Source organism: Prionailurus bengalensis, chromosome C2 (genome assembly GCF_016509475.1).
Source record: "Prionailurus bengalensis isolate Pbe53 chromosome C2, Fcat_Pben_1.1_paternal_pri, whole genome shotgun sequence".
In the NCBI taxonomy this organism is placed as follows: domain Eukaryota; kingdom Metazoa; phylum Chordata; class Mammalia; order Carnivora; family Felidae; genus Prionailurus; species Prionailurus bengalensis.
The window spans coordinates 95,044,023-95,062,553 of NC_057350.1; the positions used below are offsets into that span (position 1 = coordinate 95,044,023).

Below are 18,531 nucleotides of genomic sequence, written 5' to 3' on the forward strand. Positions count from 1 at the left end.
CCCTGCTTTTTCCTCATTCTTCTTCCCTAGCATATCCATTCATCAGCTGGTGAAGGTCATTCTCTTTATCTGCACCTAAGCCCTGTCTACCTCTCCAGGTAGCGTAAGGTTGTCCCTCTCTACCCTTTCACTGTACCTATTTTCTGGTCTCTGTTGTAACACTAATCTCTACTGTAGTACAGTAACTTTTTTTTAAGTTTATTTATTTATCTTGAGAGAGAGGCAGAAAGTGTAAGCAGGGGAGGGACAGAGAGAGAGACAGGGAGAGAGAGAATCCCAAACCTGCTCTGGACTGTCAGCACGGAGCCCGACACAGGGCTGGATCTCAAGAACTGTGAGATCATGACCTGAGCCGAAACCAAGAGTCAGACGTTTAACTGCCTGAGCCACCCAGGTGCCCCAGCACTGTATCTTTTCATGATGGCCCTCCACTAGAATGTAAGCTATAGGTTAGGGATTCTATTTTCTTATTGTCTCCCCAAACTATGCTTGGTGTTTAGCATAGGTTAGGTGTTCAACAAATTATGGCTGAACAATTAGTTCATTTTATCTAGAGTCACATCTTTTTGTTGTTGAACACTGGAAACCAGTTTTCGTTTTTTCAGTCTCCTGGTGATTCTCATATTCTTCCTGACTCTTCATTACCAAGCACAGACTATGTGATTGCAACTACAATGTTTTTAGTGGCTGGAATGTCAAACACCTAGGTTTAGAAACTGGAACTTAGATGAGCTAAGAGTTCTCTAGGAAGAGAAATATTCTTTAAGAAATAGTCTTTTAAATTTTTTTTAATGTTTATTTTTGAAAGAGAGAGAGAGACAGAGACAGAGTGCAAGCCGGGGAGGGGCAGAGAGAGAGGGAGACAGAATCTGAAGCAAGCTCCAGGCTCTGAGCTGTCAGCACAGGGCCTGATGCAGGTCTCCAACCCACAAACTGTGAGATCATGTGAGTTGAAGTTGGACACTTAACTGACTGAGCCATCCAGACGCCCCGGAAATAGTCTTTTAAATTTGAACTTAGTATTTATCATGAGTCCCCTTATTCAGGGCTTCACACTTAAGAAAAAATTAATATTTATTTTTGAGAGAGAGAGAGAGGAGAGGAGAGGCAGAGAGAGAGGGAGACACAGAATCTGAAGCAGGCTCCAGCACAGAGCCCAATGGGGGGCTCAAACACAGAGACTGTGAGATCATGACCTGAGCCAAAGTTGAACGCTTAACCTACTAAGCCACCCAGGCACCCCAGGGCTTGATATTTTCTAATAAAATTCTTACTCTTTTGAATTTTGGGTCCCTCTTTCCATCTATTCTATCTATACTTTGGAGGGCCAAGAAACTTCAAGAACATTCCTTGAATAGTCTCTTGCTATGTAATCACGTCAAAAATTTCTTTAGATGTTTTTTGAAATCTGCTTTTCTAATGTTTAGAGTTTGTGTGTGAGCATACTCAGGGTTCCCAATTTTTGGCGTGTTGTAAATGCTATGAAAAAAAATAGACACTTTCTGATCTTAAATCGACAACCCAACTTTACAACTTAGGGAACTAGAAAAAGAAGAACAAACTAAACCCGAAGCTAGCAGAAGGAAGGAAATACTAAATTTTAGAGCGGAGATAAGTGAAATACAGACTAAAAAAAAAGGAGAAACTCAATGAAAACAAGTTTGGTTCTTTGAAAAGATCAACAAAATTGACAGCCTTTAGCTAGATGGACTAAGGGGAAAAAAAGCAAAAATCACAATTACTAATATCAGAGATGAAAGTGGGGACATTACAATTGATTCTGCAGAAATAGAATTATAAGAGAGTACTATGAACAATGTACATCAAAAAATTGGATAACCTAGATAAAATGAACAAATTACTAGAAACACAAAACCTACCAAAATGCAAAATGTGATATAATATAATACATATTACATACGGTGGAATACTAGTCAGTCTTAAAAAGGAAGGAAGTTCTTGCTACAATATGCATGAAACTTTAGGACATTACCTTACGTAAAATAAGCCAGACCCCAAAAGCCAGTGCTCTACTAATTTTGGGTTTTGTTCTTTTTCTAATTAATTTGGGTGCAAGACTAGATTGTTTATTTGAGATTTTTCCTGTTTCTTGAAGTAGGCCAGGATCCCTGTAAACTTCCCTCTTAGAACTGCTTTTTTTGTGTGTCCCAAAGATTTTGGAATGTTGTGCTTCCATTTTAATTTGTCTCAGGGTACTTTTAAAATTTTATCTTTGATTTCTTCATTGGCCCATTGGCTGTTTAGTAGCATGTTGTTTAGACTCTATGTGTTTATTTTTCTCCAGTTTTTTTTTCTTTTAATTGATTTCTAGTTTCATACCATTGTGGTTGGAAAAGATACTTAATATAACTTCACTCTTCTTATATTTATTGAGACTCTTTTGTAGCCTAACATGTTCTGGAGAACATTCCAGGTGTACTTGAAAAGAATGTATATTCTGCTGTTCTGGGATGGAATGTTCTTTATATACCTGTTAAATTCATCTGATCTAATGTATTGTTCAAAGCTACTGTTTCCTTATTAATTTTCCATCTGGATGATCTCTCCATTGATGTAAGTGGAGTGTTAAAGGCCCTTACTATTATTATATTACTGTCAGCTTCTCCTTTTATGTCTATTAATAATTGCTTTATGTATTTAGATTTTCCTAATGTTGGGTGCATAGATATTTATAATCATTATATCCTCTTGCTGGATTGATCCCTTTATCATTATGCAATGCCCTTCTTTGTCTCTTGCTAGTTTGTTTGATTTTATTTTAAAACAAAACTTAAAATTTTTTTAGATGTCACCATGAGCCTAACATGGGGCTCAAACCTACAAAATGCAAGATCATGACCTGAGCTGAAATCAAGAGTCGGTTGCTTAACCAACTGAGCCACCTGGGCATTCCTGCTAGTTTGTTTGGAGGTTTAATTTGTCTGATATAAATATTGCTACCCCAGCTTCTTTGTTAGTTTGTTTCTATTGTGTGAAATCTTTTTCCATCTGTTCACTTCCAGTCTGTGTGTGTCTTTAGGTATGAAGATAGTCTCTTGTAGGCAGCATACAGATGGGTCTTGTTTTTCTATCCATTCAGTCACCTTATATCTTTCATATAGAGCCTATGACGGGGAGCATTTAGTCCATTTACATCTGAAGTAATTATTGATATGTATGCGCTTGTTACCATTTTGTTAATTGTTCCCGGTTATTTTTGTACTTTTCCCCCACTTCTTCTCTTGCTTGCTTCACTTGTGATTTGATGACTTTCTTTGATGATATTCCCTGATTCCTTTCTATTTTTTGTTTATCTACTAATAGGTTTTTAGTTTGTGGTTACCATGAGGTTCATATATAACACCCTATAGATAGCAGTCTATTTTAGGTTTTAAGTCACTTGAGTTCAAACACATTTTAAAAGCACTACATTTTTACTCCCTCACTGCAATTTATGAACTTGATGTCATATTTTACATCTTTTTATTTTATGTATTCGTTAACTAATTTTATAGAGATATATCTATTTTATCACTTTTGTCTTTTAACTTTCATGTAAGCTTTGGTTGTAAGTGATGAACTACTAACTTAATTATATGTTTGCTTTTACCAATGAAATTTTTTCTTTCATAAGTTTCTTATTTCTACTTATGGCTTTTTCTTTTCCACTTAAAGAAGTCTCCTTAATATTTTGTGTAAGGCTGGTTTAGTGGTGATAAATTCCTCTAACTTTTCTGTGTCTGGGAAGCTCTCTCTCCTCCAATTCTGAATAATAACATTGCCAGTAAGAGTATTCTTGATGGTAAGTTTTTTCCTTTCAGCCCTTTGAATATGTCATACCTCTCCCTTCTAGCCTGCAGAGTTTCTGCTGAAAAATTAGCTGACAGCCTTATGGGTGTTCCCTTGTACGTAACTAGTTGCTTCATTTTTTTAAATTTCTTTGAACAGATTTCAAGTTATTCATTGTTGTCTTCAATATTTATATGCAAAATTTTGGTGATACATATGTAATTTGTGTAAAATTTAAAATTTACATTGCTTACTATCCATATGCTGTATTTGGTGTATGGCTAGCTGAATTATATAAAAACAAAACTCTAAGAAAAAACAGAAATTAGTATATTTCTCATTTTTAACTATTGAATCTAAGTTGCATTTTAACATTTATTGCAAAAATTAATCTCTGTTAAGTGCTAGCCTAACAGACTTCTTAAAGTTCTGTAAACAAAATTATGAGAAGAGATTTCTTGGTGTGTATATATTCTATATTAATCAACCTATTTTCATAAGGTTGAAGCCTATAGAAATTACTTTATAGTGATTAACTGAAAAAATAGGATTAATATAAGGAATACTCTGCTTATAATTTATTTATTACCTATAAATCAGAATTTCTGAGAGCAAACATTAAACTATACAACCCAAGAAAAATAACTGGACTTACAATTTTCTGAAGAGTAGGAAGAAAATATTATTTATTTATTTATTTATTTATTTATTTATTTATTTATTTATAAATAAAGTTGTTTTTTAAAAAATTTAAATGTTTTATTATTTATTTTTGAGAGAGAGAGAGAGAGAGAGAGAGAGAGAGAGAGAGGAGAGAGAGAGAGAGAGAGCCAGCCGGGGAGGGGCAGAGAGAGAGAGGGAGACACAGAATCTGAAGCAGGCTGCAGGCTCTGATCTGTCATCACAGAGCCCGATATGGGGCTGGAACTCACGAATCATGAGATCATGACCTGAGCTGAAGTTGGACACTTTATCGACTGAGCCACCCAGGCGCCCAAGAAGAAAACTGTTCTAATAAAATATTTTGGTAAATGCAGGTATCCTCCCTCCAGTTTCTATTGAAGTAAAAATAATTAAAATAATGTGAAGAAAACAATATGGCAACCAAGCATCAGCAAATAATTATGGAAGATGCATAAATCAAGTTGTGGGAGAATGTAAGGAACAAGTGTTACAACAAATTACACATTGTTGGAGGCTTGCTATACAGTTGGAGGAAAGAATGAATGTTTCTATAATGTCTGGGTTTCTGTTGGATTCTGTTTTAATTAAATGCAAACAGTAATGTTTGAGTTTCACTTAAGCAGTGGTAATCAGCAGAAGTCATACTGCCTGTCTCACCAGAATATTTTGGAAATGGGGTGGGTACATTTTTGATCAACAATGATTAGGGGCCATTTACTGGCATGTGATGGGCACAGGCCAGGGATGCTAGAGGTCCGCTGTGTGTGCAATGATTTTATACAATGAAGAGTCGTTCTTTGTCCCACACAACTTCCAAAGGTTTTATTGGACATTCATGTAGGTGAAAAATCTGCTAATTATTTGAGCCTAGAACCTAAACTCTGTTTAAAAAAAATTTTTTTTAAACATTTTTATTTGTTTTTGAGAGACAGAGAGAGACAGAGCACAAGTGGGAGAAGGGCAGAGAGAGAGGGAGACACAGAATCTGAAGCAGACTCCAGGTTCTGAGCTGTCAGCACAGAGCCTGATGCAGGGGGCTCAAACCCACCAACTGTGAGGTCATGACCTGAGCCGAAGTCAGACACTTAACTTACTGAGTCACCCAGGCACCCCTAACCTAAACTCTGTTTTATGTATACATTCAAAATATTGCTTTCACACTTTTCATATACACTGCATTTTTTGGAGAATGTAACCAGTGTCCAAACTGAGGAAAAATTGTTTGGAACTTTGCTAAGAGTTGTTTACCAACAACTCTTGTTCATTCAACAGTCATGAACTGATTGTTTATAACTCACTTGGCAGCAAAATCTGACCTGAATTTATTTGAGGCTATTTGGAAAATTATGTTACCCATGGCAACACCTTTATCAGTCAACAGTTGTAACTGTCACACTTAAATGTCAATATAAAGAAATTGTGTTGACCCTCCCTATTCAAAGTGTCCAGCTTTAAGGGGATCAGTAGCACTATAATCATTTATGAACTTACTAGAAATGCCCAGTCCTAGACCTCTGAAATCAGAATCCACATTTTAACAAGAGCCGCAGGTGATGTGTATACACATCAAAATTTGAGAAGCAATTTTGTAGCAGTAATTGAATGGAAATTTGTCTTAAACAAAAATGTATTCACCAAAGGCAATACCAGCCCCTGATCCTTTTATTTATGTCTTCTAGTGTGGTTTGTCTGAGAATTTTACATATTGAGAGATAGTCTATTTTATTATAATTTACTTTCTCTTACTTCTCCCTTATTGTCAATACATTATACGTAGTTTTTGAAACTACGAATTAATTCCATTTTAAGATAATAGAGGGGATGCTGTCATAATAAAAAGGGCGTGTTGCTCTGATAGGGCTGGGAGCTACTGAATAATGGAAAGATGTACTGATGGAGAAAAATATATTCCCAACATATATGAATTCCATAACATGAACAATGTTTTATGGAAAACTGTGTCAAAATAACCACTGGTGGAAGAGCTGCTTTGTCTAGAATAAAATTTGGATTCTGGGATAAAGATACAGAGATAGCTTCAAAAATAAATGCATTCGCTGCATCATTCAGAGGCAAGAAGCTCTTGCTGTAAAGAAAGTGAAGCTAAAGTGTACAAATTGCTACAAGATGTTGCTGATAGAGGTAATAGTATAAAAGCCAGATCTTTAAACTATTGTAAGCCATTTACTGTTCTTGGTAGAGATGATGAGTGATGGTGAAAACATTTTGTATCATGGACAAGGTCTCCAATTTTATCATAGCTGACTACCTTTCAGAATTGTCCAATTTAAAGGAACTACATGTTCTTTTTTTTTTTTTAACGTTTATTTATTTTTGAGACAGAGAGAGATAGAGCATGACCAGGGAAGGGTCAGAGAGAGAGGGAGACACAGAATCTGAAACAGGCTCAGCCTCTGAGATGTCAGCACAGAGCCCAACACGGGGCTCGAACCCACGAACTGCGAGATCGTGACCTGAGCTGAAGTCGGACGCTTAGCCGACTGAGCCACCCAGGTGCCCCTACATGTTCTTATTTTTAAAAACACTAGTGTTCCACATTCTGTCTTTTCTGTGATAACAAGTGCCTAGCAATTCTAGGATCGTACAGCAGAATTTTAAAATACACTATGCCTGCAAAATAAAAGTGCCACTTTAATAGCAAGTGGGAGTTCCTGCTTTTGAACAAAACTTGGGCTGTGGTGTGATCATGATAGAAGACTTTGCAAAATGCTTCCTTCCTGATTGATTTTAGAAAACTTGTCACCTACAAAAATGGTCACATCTGCCCACTTTTAAAAACTTGGAAGTAGACATTACTAATTTATGTTAAAAACCTTCCCCCAAATGACTATCAAATGGGGTCTTAGCTCACTTGTTAAATACACTTGCTAAAACTATAAAAATGCAACATCTCTGATTCGTTGGCAAAAACAAACAAAAACTGTCCCCCAAGATATTGAATGAATTGGTAGACTAGGAAAAGGCTGTTGACTGCACAGTCTATTCATTTCTGTTTTAATTCAGGTCCCTGGTGCCTTACCCACAATTCTAAAACTCAAAAAACTTTGAACACCCAAAGTTTTGTTCGTAATTCATTTGACAGCAAAACTTGATCTGCATTGACGTAAGGCTTTTTACAGTCTTTATTTTTCCATGCAGTAGCTTACTCACATCTTTTGCTGCAGAAATACAAGGTGTTCAGTATGGGGTGCAATCCCAGGCCTTGCTGGGGGTGCAACATAATATGTGCTCTACGAATTTTCTAAAAATTTATAAAATTCTGAGTATCTTAATTTTTTCTGTTCCTAAGGGTTTTGGAGCTTGTGGGCCTGTGCAGATTCCCAGAAGTGAATATGAGATGAGTAAAGGACTGGAAAGTAATTCTGACGATATGCAGGGGTCTTTTGCATTGTATTTTAAAGGCAAGGATCTATAACCCTGAAATTTGTTCCCTGAATTTTTATTGTTATAAGGATAGTGACGTTATATCTCTGGGCAGAGGGCCTGTAAGCCTAAGTTAGCATGTAAGCCAAATAATTTGCCCTAATAAAGAAATACTCCATTCATTAATCCATTCCACTTTGTTCTTACAGGAAAGTTCTGATTCTGGGGGACATCTAAGCTCAGCTGAAGCTGTGAGCTAAGAGATTTTTGAGATCTGCTTTTGCCAGTCTGAGGTGTGAGGGTAGGGGGTGTCTTGACAGGTGTCATAAAACTAGCCTAAGACATTAGTTTGAAAGTGCACTTTAAAAAAATTAAAAAAAAATTTTTAAATGTTTATTTATTTTTGAGAGAGAGAGAGACAGAGTGCGAGCCAGGGAGGGGCAGAGAGAGAGGGAGACACAGAATCTGAAGCAGGCTCCAGGCTCTGAGCTGTCAGCACAGGGCCTGATGCGGGGCTCGAACTCACAAACCGTGAGATCATGACCTGAGCTGAAGTCGGACGCTTAACCAACTGAGCCACCCAGGCACCCCGAAAGTGCACTTTTCATTCAACATATTGTACAAGTGTGAGAACCTATACCAGCAACAGTTTAGAGTGAATGCCCCTAGGATTGCATTTCTACTGGAAAATGAAAAATGATGCAGGGAGATGAAAATGTTTCCAAACTCCTTAGCTGTTAGCAAATGTTTGCCAAGAAAACACTTCCCTAATTCTCTGGAGGTTCTAAACGATTAGAAGGCACATGGGCAGGGGACCAAGTGGCTCTCACCCTGGGAAGTTTTGCCTTTCTTACTATCACTAAAGAAACCTTTTGTAATAAGTCCTTCTATTTCTATTCTAAGTAAAAACATTTGCTGGTATAGCAAACATACCTTTTAAATCTAAACAGAACTAGGAAAAAATAAAGCCAAACCCATATTTACAGAAATATTTTTCTTAAAAAATGCAAAGAAGGCCAATTATAATGGAATAGAACGGTGTCTGAAACTAGATGATTTTGAGACTGAAGGTGTCCTATCTGATTTCAACCAGCACTGCAGTTAGGAACTAAAATGCTGAATTGGTTGTACGTTTATTTGGGTGAAGCCTGAGTCAAAAACGTGATGGGAGAGAAATCTGTCTGTAATTTTGAAACGGGAGCATGTATGGTACAGCAACTGGTCTAAGGGCGGTAGAATGGAGTCTTACAGGCAAAATTGCAAAAGCTCAAATTTACGTTTCACAAACACATAGAACGTTCGTCTAGCTGAAGATAAAATGCAACAGTGATATAACGAATTGGCTCCACTGATGCCTTTCCTAATTCATCTCCCTGTGAACTGATACCCCTGCCAAATAAGGCTCATCCTGAATACTGTTTTTCCTGACTATTGGCTTCTTTGCTATCTGTACCAAGATGCAGAATCTGACCACTTCCAACACCTCCATGCCTCTCACTCAAGTCTACCCTTGCTTGGACGGTTACTTTGTCTTCAAGCTTCTACCCTCCCCCCCATGCAGTCTATTCTCCATATAGTCGTCAGTATGGTCCTTCTAAAACAAGTTAGATTATGTCGTTCTTTGGCTTGAAGCTTTCCACATCAATTAACATTAAATTCAAACTTCTTCCTTTTAGAAACTTGTTCCCTGTCGCCCGATTCCAGTTTTATTACTTTTCTCTTTGTTCACACCACTCTATTCACCTTCGCCTCCTTGCCCTTTCATGGAAACACCAAACACATTTCTAGCTCACCATCTCTGTACCTCCTAGTCCCTCTGCCTAGATGCTCTTTGCCCAGACATCTGACAGGCTTTCTCCTTTTGTTCTGCTCCAAGGTTATCTTATCAGAGAGGCCTTCACTGCCAATTTCCCCAACCCAACCCTGGAAGCTTTTTCCTTTACCCTGGTTTATGGTTTTTCATCGTACCCATCATCTCCTCTATATTGCATTCAGGTCTGTCTTCCTACAGAAAAGCAGAGGCTTCTTCTGTTCATGCAATATCCTTAGCTACTATAACGGTACCTGCAGCATAGTGGTTTTTCAGGATGTATGAATGGATCGATATTTAAATTTGATGTTGAGTGTGAAAGTCAAAAATACAGGAGTATGTTTGGATAAAATAGCTTTGAAAAAAAAGTTGGTTTTTTTTTTTAATTATACGTTCCTAGAGCCATTACTTTTTTGAGATCATTTTTTACTGTGCAATTTATGGAGTTTTTTTGGAAACCAAGTACAGATGCTTTTATAGTTATTTATTTTTAAACGTTTATTTATTTTGAGAGAGAGCGTGAGAGAGAGAGAGCGAGCTGGGGAAGGTCAGAAGGAGAGGGAGAGGGCAAGAGAGAATCTCAAGCAGGCTCTGAGATGTCAGCACAGAGCCTGAGGGGAGACTCAATTCTATGCACAGTGAGATCATGACTTGAGCCAAAATTATGAGCGGGATGCTTAATCCACTGAACCACTCAGGTGCTCCCAAAGTTACTTTAGCACAATTGTAGCAATCAATTAACATACACTTGTTCTAAACAAATATTCACTCTTCCAAATTATTTCATATGTTTTCTTATTTAATAATCATCCTATCTCGTATGTATGCACAAATCCATGAAAATGAGTATCATTTCAAACAAGTAAACACTGAAAATACAGAGATATTTTAAACAAGTTATTAGACTTACTGAATGACTGTTGGATCAGAAAACCCTTCAAAGGGACTGGCTAAGGGTAACTGAGAAGATTCATCCCTGGTTGGGGCTGTAGGCGTCAAATGTGGCCCCTTTTTAAAGAGTCATGTACTAGATAGCTTACAAGCTGAACGTTATTGGGAGAAATTATAAAACATGAATGGTCCACAGAAAGCTAAAATGAAGATATAGAGACACAAAGCTTTAATATACTTTGGCAATATGCACTCTGTTCCTCATTCTCTCTTGAGATTTTTGGCCATAGACATGGTCATGTATTTTTTAATTAAATTAAATTAATTAATTAGGTCATGTGTTTTTAAAAACTTTAAATCTTGATAAGTACACTGTTCTCTCATCTTTCTGTCACTGTTATGATGCCTGACTTGATTTATGTCAGCAGGTGATCAATGATAAAATATCTTCCTCCGTACTCTGTGTTTTCAGAGTAGCTGTGTGCTGTGGTTAATTAGCATTAAGAATCAAATGTTTACAAATTAACAAACAAAGTAAATGGTTGCTAACCAGGGGACTGGAAGGTGGACCGAAAGACACAGAAGTCCTGCAGGTTATGTCAGTGAGGATTACTGGGGGCAAACAATGGATGCAGACCCTTGGCTGTCTGAAAGAGAAGAGTACCGGGGCTTCATAGACTTAAGGCAAGGCTGGGAGCAGCAGATACTGAGGAAGTGCAGAAGGTTAAAAGCAAAAAAAAATCAGGAAGTAGGAAACTGTCTCTCACTGGGTCACCGGGGTCAGGGCCAAGTTGATGCTGGGGCTACAACTGCCTTTGCTCAGTGGGTCCCATCTCAAACATCACCTGCTTCCTCGTATGGTCCACCTGGCCTTTGAGGTAAATAAAGTGGTGGTGGGAATAGGGAGGAAGGATCTGCCCTTTGCTTTGGAGACTGCGGCACAAAATTGCTCTCTTGCTGAGACTATACACATTTGGGGAGGGCTAATTCTCTATAAGAAAATGGAACTATCAGAAAAGATGATAGGTGATGGGCATCTCAAAATGACCTAGATGATTTGGACAGCAGTATACATATAAAAACACCATGAGGGAAAATCTAGGGGAACACAACTGTATGCAAATTTCAAAGAACAATCTGTAAATAATATGTGTATTAGCATTCATTATATTTTATAGGGTATTCTCTAAGTAATATGTATATGTATATACACATAACATGTTTCTATTAAAAGCATTAATGAAAACTAACAAAAGAAATAATATGATAAAAAACAGGAAATGGACATGAATATATCATTGTCAGTAAATAGCACAAATAATAAACACAAAAAAAATAGTGTTCATCATTATTGATTGTTGAATGAGTCCTGGTTAAAACAAGATGTGATTTTGATCCATCACATTTTCAAATATAAGCAACTAATACTTAATAGTGGAAGGTGTTTTTACAGCATCTCACAGATCTTTGAAAATGTTTATAAATGTTGATTCAGTAGTTCCACTTTTAGGACTCAAGAATTTAGAATCTCAAGAATTTAGGGATTTCAACAAAGATTGGTATTTACAATGTTCATTCCAGAATGTTTGTAAACTGTCCCAAAGCCTGGGAACATCCTAAAAGCCATCAGTAGGTGAAGAGATTTAAAAAAAATGATTGGAATATTCTTCAACCATTAAAAATCATATTTACAAAATGAGTGACAGTAAAAAAATACTCAGTGAGACAAGGAGGATTCTGAATTGTACAGCATGATGATAATTTGGTAATGAATATTTGTTTAGGTATATAAAATGAACAAAAAAGAAATGCAGCAAACAATAACAGAAAAGAAATGTACCAACACACAATGGGTGTGTTGGGGGGGGGGTTACAGATAATTTCAATAAAAAAAATTTGTTTTCTGTTATCTCCAAAACTTTGTATTTTTGTAAAATATACATGTGGAAATTATTAAAAATGGGCATATGTCACTTTTATACTGAGAAGAAAAGATGAAAATTAGAGAGAATTTAGAATATCATTTGATAAAAATGTCAAATGTGTATCCAGATGGATATATAATAGGATCTTGTAGTCACTTTTTTCTTGACAACTCTGAAGACAGGCAAGATTTGGAAAAATAATAGCAACAACCAACAATCAGCAAGCCTCTCGGGAAAACAGAAATAATTACATACAGAATCACAGTACACCTAAAACTTCTCTTTGGCAGTCCACAGCGTATGTTTGTCTATCAACAACATATGGCCTTTTACTATTTGATTCCTCCAGCACAGAGAAGCAGAAATTCAATTATTGTGAGGGCACTTAAATAATTTTATTTCTCGTTATAGTTAATAGGAAGACCTATTGTTGTAGGTCAGTGCCAAATGTTTTAATGATGACACTTAGGAATTTGGGATGCAATTTTATAGCCTGCTGCTTCTCAATCAAAAGCATTACAATTTCTAAAGACAAGCTTGTAAGAGTGCAGTTAATTGTGTGTAGAACACTTACCAAATCATCTGTGACTAATAAAACTTGAGAAAGAAGAGGAGGAAAGGATATTCAGCCTTTCAGTAACATGCTTGTCTTACACTTGCCAAACTCTTCTTAGGCAATACTCTGTTTGCTCAGAGAGCCATGTGTTTAATTGTAAAAAGCTGTCAGCATCCTAGGATTTAAAAGACATCAATCATTTCTGTCAACAAGGAAAGAGTGACGGCTTCGTGACTCTTCTATCATTAGGAAAAGATGTGCTCAAGAGAAAAAAATGTGGTCTAGGGAGGGATGAGCAACTATAGGCTACAGGAAAAAAGAGTTCCAGACTGCAATTTCACTCCCCCCTCCCCTTCCCCTGGACTGGAATACGACATTTTTCATTTCATGTAATTCCATGTTTGCAGTAAGAAATTATGTAACTCATCCAGCCTCAGCTTTGCAATATCCACTAAGTGCTTTAAAGTGGCCATCCTTATTAACAGTTTGGTGTATGCTGGGCCGATTGCTTCCCTCCGCCTTGGCAGAATGCAATATTGTGTAATGAGGTTGGAGCTGGCCTATATTCAAAACTACATTCCAAAAGTCCTGTTGGTCAAGCCACAAGATAACTGGTTCTCTTTCTCTTAAGATTTTTATTCTAGGTGGACTAAAAACATAAAAATTGCCCTATTTGCACAGTTCCATGGGTAGATTGGGAGTTTTCCATTTTATTCCCAACTTACTATTTTATGCTAAGATTTCTGAATTATACTCAGCTTCAGTTTTAGAGACATCAAGACACAAATTCCAGAATTCTGTGTTCTAAGTTGGGTGGCATCAGGCTGGATACTTCACTTTCCTGAGGCTCGGTTTCCTTACCTATCATTAGCAATAACACCAGTTGTTGGAAGTTGGAAGAAGGCTTTATAGGTGATGTCAACAAGGCTCCTACTTCTTAACTATGTCACCTCAAACAAATTATTTCCTCTTTCCGACCCGCGTTTCCCTACCTGCAAAAGGGCCAATCGTGGCTACCGGCTCCAGCAGGCGAGGGTATGATAACACAGGCAAAGCTCCTGGAACGGGTGCCTGGGCACTTGGTGGCTTAAGAGCACCTGAGAATAATAGCAATAATGCTAGTGAACATTCCATAGGTTGATGAGGTTGAGTCACGAGACTCTGGGAGAAGAGAGAAGAAACGGGGAGGAGGACAGAGGCCCGGCCTCTGGAGCCCTTCGGCCCAGCCGTGGCGGCCAGCCTGAGCGGCAACGCACCCGGACCCGGCACCGCCTCGCCCCACCCCTGCCAGGCCAGGGCGAATCCGGGCGGCGAGTTCCGGGCGGCGGCGCAGCGCGGTGCCCCCTCAGGCCCTTCCTCCTCCCCTCCTCCCGCGCCTCCAGCTGTGCCAGCTGCGCCCGAGGCCCGAGAATCCGCCGTCACCGCGCAGGTGCCCGCGGCCGCCCTAGCCCTACAGGTAGGAGCCGCGCCGCGGCCGGGCGCGCCAGGCTCCCGCGGGCGTCTGGTTTCCGATACTCTCGCGCTCCGTCCCTCCTCCCGCCGGCCCCGGGCAGCTGACCGCTCCCCGCCCAACTTGGACGGGACCTTGGCAGAGGCGTCGGCGGCGGGCGCCAGAGCCCGGCGGCCCCGCGGGACCGGCCTCCCAGGAGGCCCCGGGGCCTCCTGTGCGCGCCTTCGGGCCCAGTTCTTGCAGAGTAGAGGCGGACAAACTTCGGGCCGTGCTTTTGCCAGGGCGGGCGCTGCCTGGAGCGCAGAGCCTCGCGGGCGCCAGGGGAGGCTGGGGGCGTGCGCTCAGGGTGCACCAAGGGCCTCGCCGGGGCAGTGGGGGCTGGTGCCCCCGTGTCCTCTCGCGCCCGGGGGTTCTCGTGCGCCGTGGGATGGCGGGGATGGCGGCGCGAGGGGACCAGCATCCCGGACCAACCAGGAAGTGCTGCGCTCCGAGGCTTGGAGCCCAGCCTGCCAGATGTACGGTGCCGGGCGTGTGGCCACACAGCTGCTTGCTGTTTGCCCACGAGGTGATGACGCTGGGGTGGGGCAAGGGCAAGGGCCCAGGAGCCCGTTGTGTGGTAAAGGGCTTGTTTTTCTGTGTCCAGCTCAAGGTGTTTGGGACCCAGGTCTCTGATCCAGGAGAGGGGTGCTCCAAGCGTTGGGTAGGATTTTGTGAGGCCCTTCAGGACTGCCCTTGTACAATCAGTCCAGAGCCACCGCCACGCCTATATTTGCTTCTTCTCCAAGTCTCAGGTTATTGCCTTCCTTCCTTCCTCTGTGAAGTACTACATTCAAGCAGATGCTTAAGGACCACAGGACTTCAGTGTTTGATCATCCCTAGGTCTTTCTCCAGAATGGAGAGTTCCATTAACTTTGTCTACCAGGTCTGCCAATTTCAGTTTAGATAACCCCTTGTGGGCCTTCTGAGGGCTTTTGGGAGACTGGGTACCTAGAGACCTCTGTGATTTAAAAGGGCTAATTTAGGGTGGTGTAATGAAAGCGTAAAGAATGAAAAGAATCTACAGCTTGAACTGTTAACAGACACCACATTTACACACTGCATTACATTTGAGTAAGGATTTCTTTCAGTATTAAATGTTTTGTTAACTTACATACAAGTGAACTTGTACACAGGCTTTTAGCTTGAATTTGTATACAGCCTTTAAATGTTGCTTGGGGACCTTTCAACTAACTCCCAGTCTAACCTTTCAACTAACTCCCAGTGTTAACTCCCAGTCTGTCTTTCCAAGATCCAGTATAACTCACAATCCATATAAGAAGCATGAGTAGTTAAGGATTTGTGGAAGATGTGTCTTTACCTTGTTTGTCCCCAATGTCAGAGTACTTACGAATTACAGTGGTAAGGGCTGTAAAACTCTCATAAAGGTTTTTTGATCTGCTTAAAACTAGGTAGTGGGAGACCCTTCTCCTTGTCTGATTAATTAACAAGTGTATGTTTCTTTCTTTCTTTCTTTCTTTTTTTAAAAAATCTTTTAATGTTTATTTATTTTGAGAGAGAGACAGAGCATGAGTGAGGGAGGGGCAGAGAGAGAGGGAGACACAGAATCTGAAGCAGGCTCCAGGCTCTGAACGGTCAGTGCAGAGCTCGATGTGGGGCTGGAACTCATGAGCTGTGAGATCATGACCTGAGCCGAAGTCAGATGCTCAACCGATTGAGCCACCCAGGCCCCCCAACGAGTGTATGTTTCGTAGTTAAAACTAATTACGAAAATTCATTTACCTTTAACCCTTAAACAGAGTTTTTCTAAATTTTATTTTTATTGTGGTGAATACCTGACATAAAATTTGCCATCTTAGCCATTTGTAAGCGTACAGTTAATAGCATTAAGTACTTTCTTGTTGTTGTCCTACCATCACCACCATCCATCCACAGAACACCTTTTGTCCTTCCCATAGGGTTTTCAAAACATTTTGATGACAGCGATTGTGCTGCAGGCTTTAGTTTTCTCATGATTCGAGGTTTGAGTTCCTTCCCATGGCTTTATAGAAATGCACTTTTTTTTTTGAATTTATTTTGTTAACCTGTCATTTTTTTAAATATAATTTATTCTCAAGTTAGCTATACATACGGTGTATACAATGCGCTCTTGGCTTTGGAAGTAGATTCCCATGATTCATCGCTTATATACAACACCCAGTGCTCATCCCAACAAGTGCCCTCCTCAATGACCGTCACCCATTTTCCCCTCTCCCCCACTCGCCCCTGCCCCACTCCCCATCAAAATGCACTTTTAAAGAGGAAAGGTGAAAAGCCACAGCCAGTTTGTGTTTAGTAAATCTTACCTCCATCAGGACAGATCTGACACATTACTGTTTAAGAATAAGCTGGTAAAAAAAAAAAAAAAAAGAATAAGCTGGTGAGCTATTTAAATTTGCATATAAAGGTATTGTGAAGTCTAGCTATCCAGAGAGAGGAATCCGGGAGGTAGTTAGTTGTTATTGATAGTTTCCTCCCCTTCATATCTCACCTTAAATTGAAATACTTTTGTCTCCTTTAGCAGTGCAGTAGCCTGTATCAAAGGCATGCTTGAGCTCAGACGGTGGCACCTTTTTAGTGACTAGAAGCAGTTTTGACCAAGCTAACTGTTGGGTGTGGCGATTTCTTCTGCTCTCCAGGTGTCTACTAAACAATGATGCTCGAGGACTTAGCACATAAGACATGGCTCTTTAAACTCACAGTTGCTCTGAGTCATTGTATTCAGGAGACAGCTGTCACTGTGCCAGGCCTGGTTTCATGTTTACAATCCTTTCAATGTTAGCACCACACAATAAAATGTATTCTCCAGCTGGGGTGTGGATAAATGCTGTTGCAGAGTGAAAATGAGAAACTTGTAACCTAAATTTCCGGGAAGCCTGCGACTTTCCTGATTAGAAAAGGAATTGTACACATCATATCTTTTGCTGCAGTGGGAATGCATTCCAGTGTATTGGTTTCCCTAACTTCACAATGCAGTGTAAAATCTGGATCCCAGATGTTTTAGTGCTGGGTTATTAAACAACAGTATATGTTATGTAAGTGTTTCATAGTGTCACAGGTTTTTTTTTTTTTTTTTCCTTTCTGTTGTGAAATTTTCTTAATTTTTGAATTTGTTAAACAAACATTGCAGGTTAATTTTTGAATTTATTAAACAAACATTGCAGGGACAGAATAAAATGATTTATTTAATCAGTAGTTATGTAGCACCTACTATGTGCCTGGCACTATTCTATGCATTTTACAAACATGAACACCTTTAATCCTCAAGATAACCATGTGAAATAGGTATCAATACCATCTCCCTTTTATAGATGAGGTAATTTGAAGCACAGAGAGATCATATAGCTAGCATATGGCAGAGCTGGGGTTCCATCTCTGGCAGCCTGAACCCAGAATTTGGGGCACTGCTGTCTCACCAGTAAAATATAACCTGAGATTCCACCCTCCTAACCAATAAACTTTTTTCAAGTTGTCATATTCCTATCTTGTATTTGTCCTTAGGGAGAAATAATTTGACATAACTGCAATCAAAGTGTAACTCAGAAAGTTGGTTCAACTCCCTTATTTTTCAGAAGAGGAAGTTAAGGTGGAGTTTGGTTAAGTTCAGGGCTGGGAGCCTTGGAGCAGAGTCCTGGAAACCTATTGGGCTAAGCCTTACTTCCTGATTGTGAGGAGGTTGGGATAGGGATCCTGGGAAAGTCTGGAGAGGCCAGGGTTTGTTTTGGGGAGGGCTGTATTTGCCAACCATGGGGGAAATGACCATTTTGGAGCTAACCTGCTCACTTAACTCCTAGGTTATGTCAGGGGTGCACAGAGCAGAAGCTTGTGGCCAACTGTGGGCCGTGGGAAGTCTTGCTGCTTAGGGCTCCAGATCCCAGATTCCTTCTCCAGTTGCTGGTGATGCTCGTGGCCCTGGGCTCCCCTCTGCATGAAGGGAGTAGTTTATTCTGTACTCAATCATGTTTTGAACTTTTTGGATCTCGAGTTGGGAACCTTTGGAAAGCCT

The 18,531-nt window shown here is 39.7% G+C and overlaps 1 protein-coding gene across 1 annotated transcript in view; it reads right to left on the reverse strand.

The window, feature by feature from the left end:
• Window positions 1–16,856, reverse strand: part of LOC122491004 (translation initiation factor IF-2-like) — a 29,484-nt gene extending 12,628 nt beyond the window's left edge. Inside the window, exons 1-3 of the mRNA XM_043593303.1 lie at window positions 16,832–16,856; window positions 14,032–14,829; window positions 13,058–13,214 (exon numbers count right to left, since the gene is read on the reverse strand). Of these exons, the coding sequence (XP_043449238.1) occupies window positions 13,207–13,214; window positions 14,032–14,829; window positions 16,832–16,856 (831 nt within the window). The 3' untranslated portion in view covers window positions 13,058–13,206. The remainder of the gene's footprint in view (window positions 1–13,057; window positions 13,215–14,031; window positions 14,830–16,831) is intronic.
• Window positions 16,857–18,531: the final 1,675 nt, after the last annotated feature.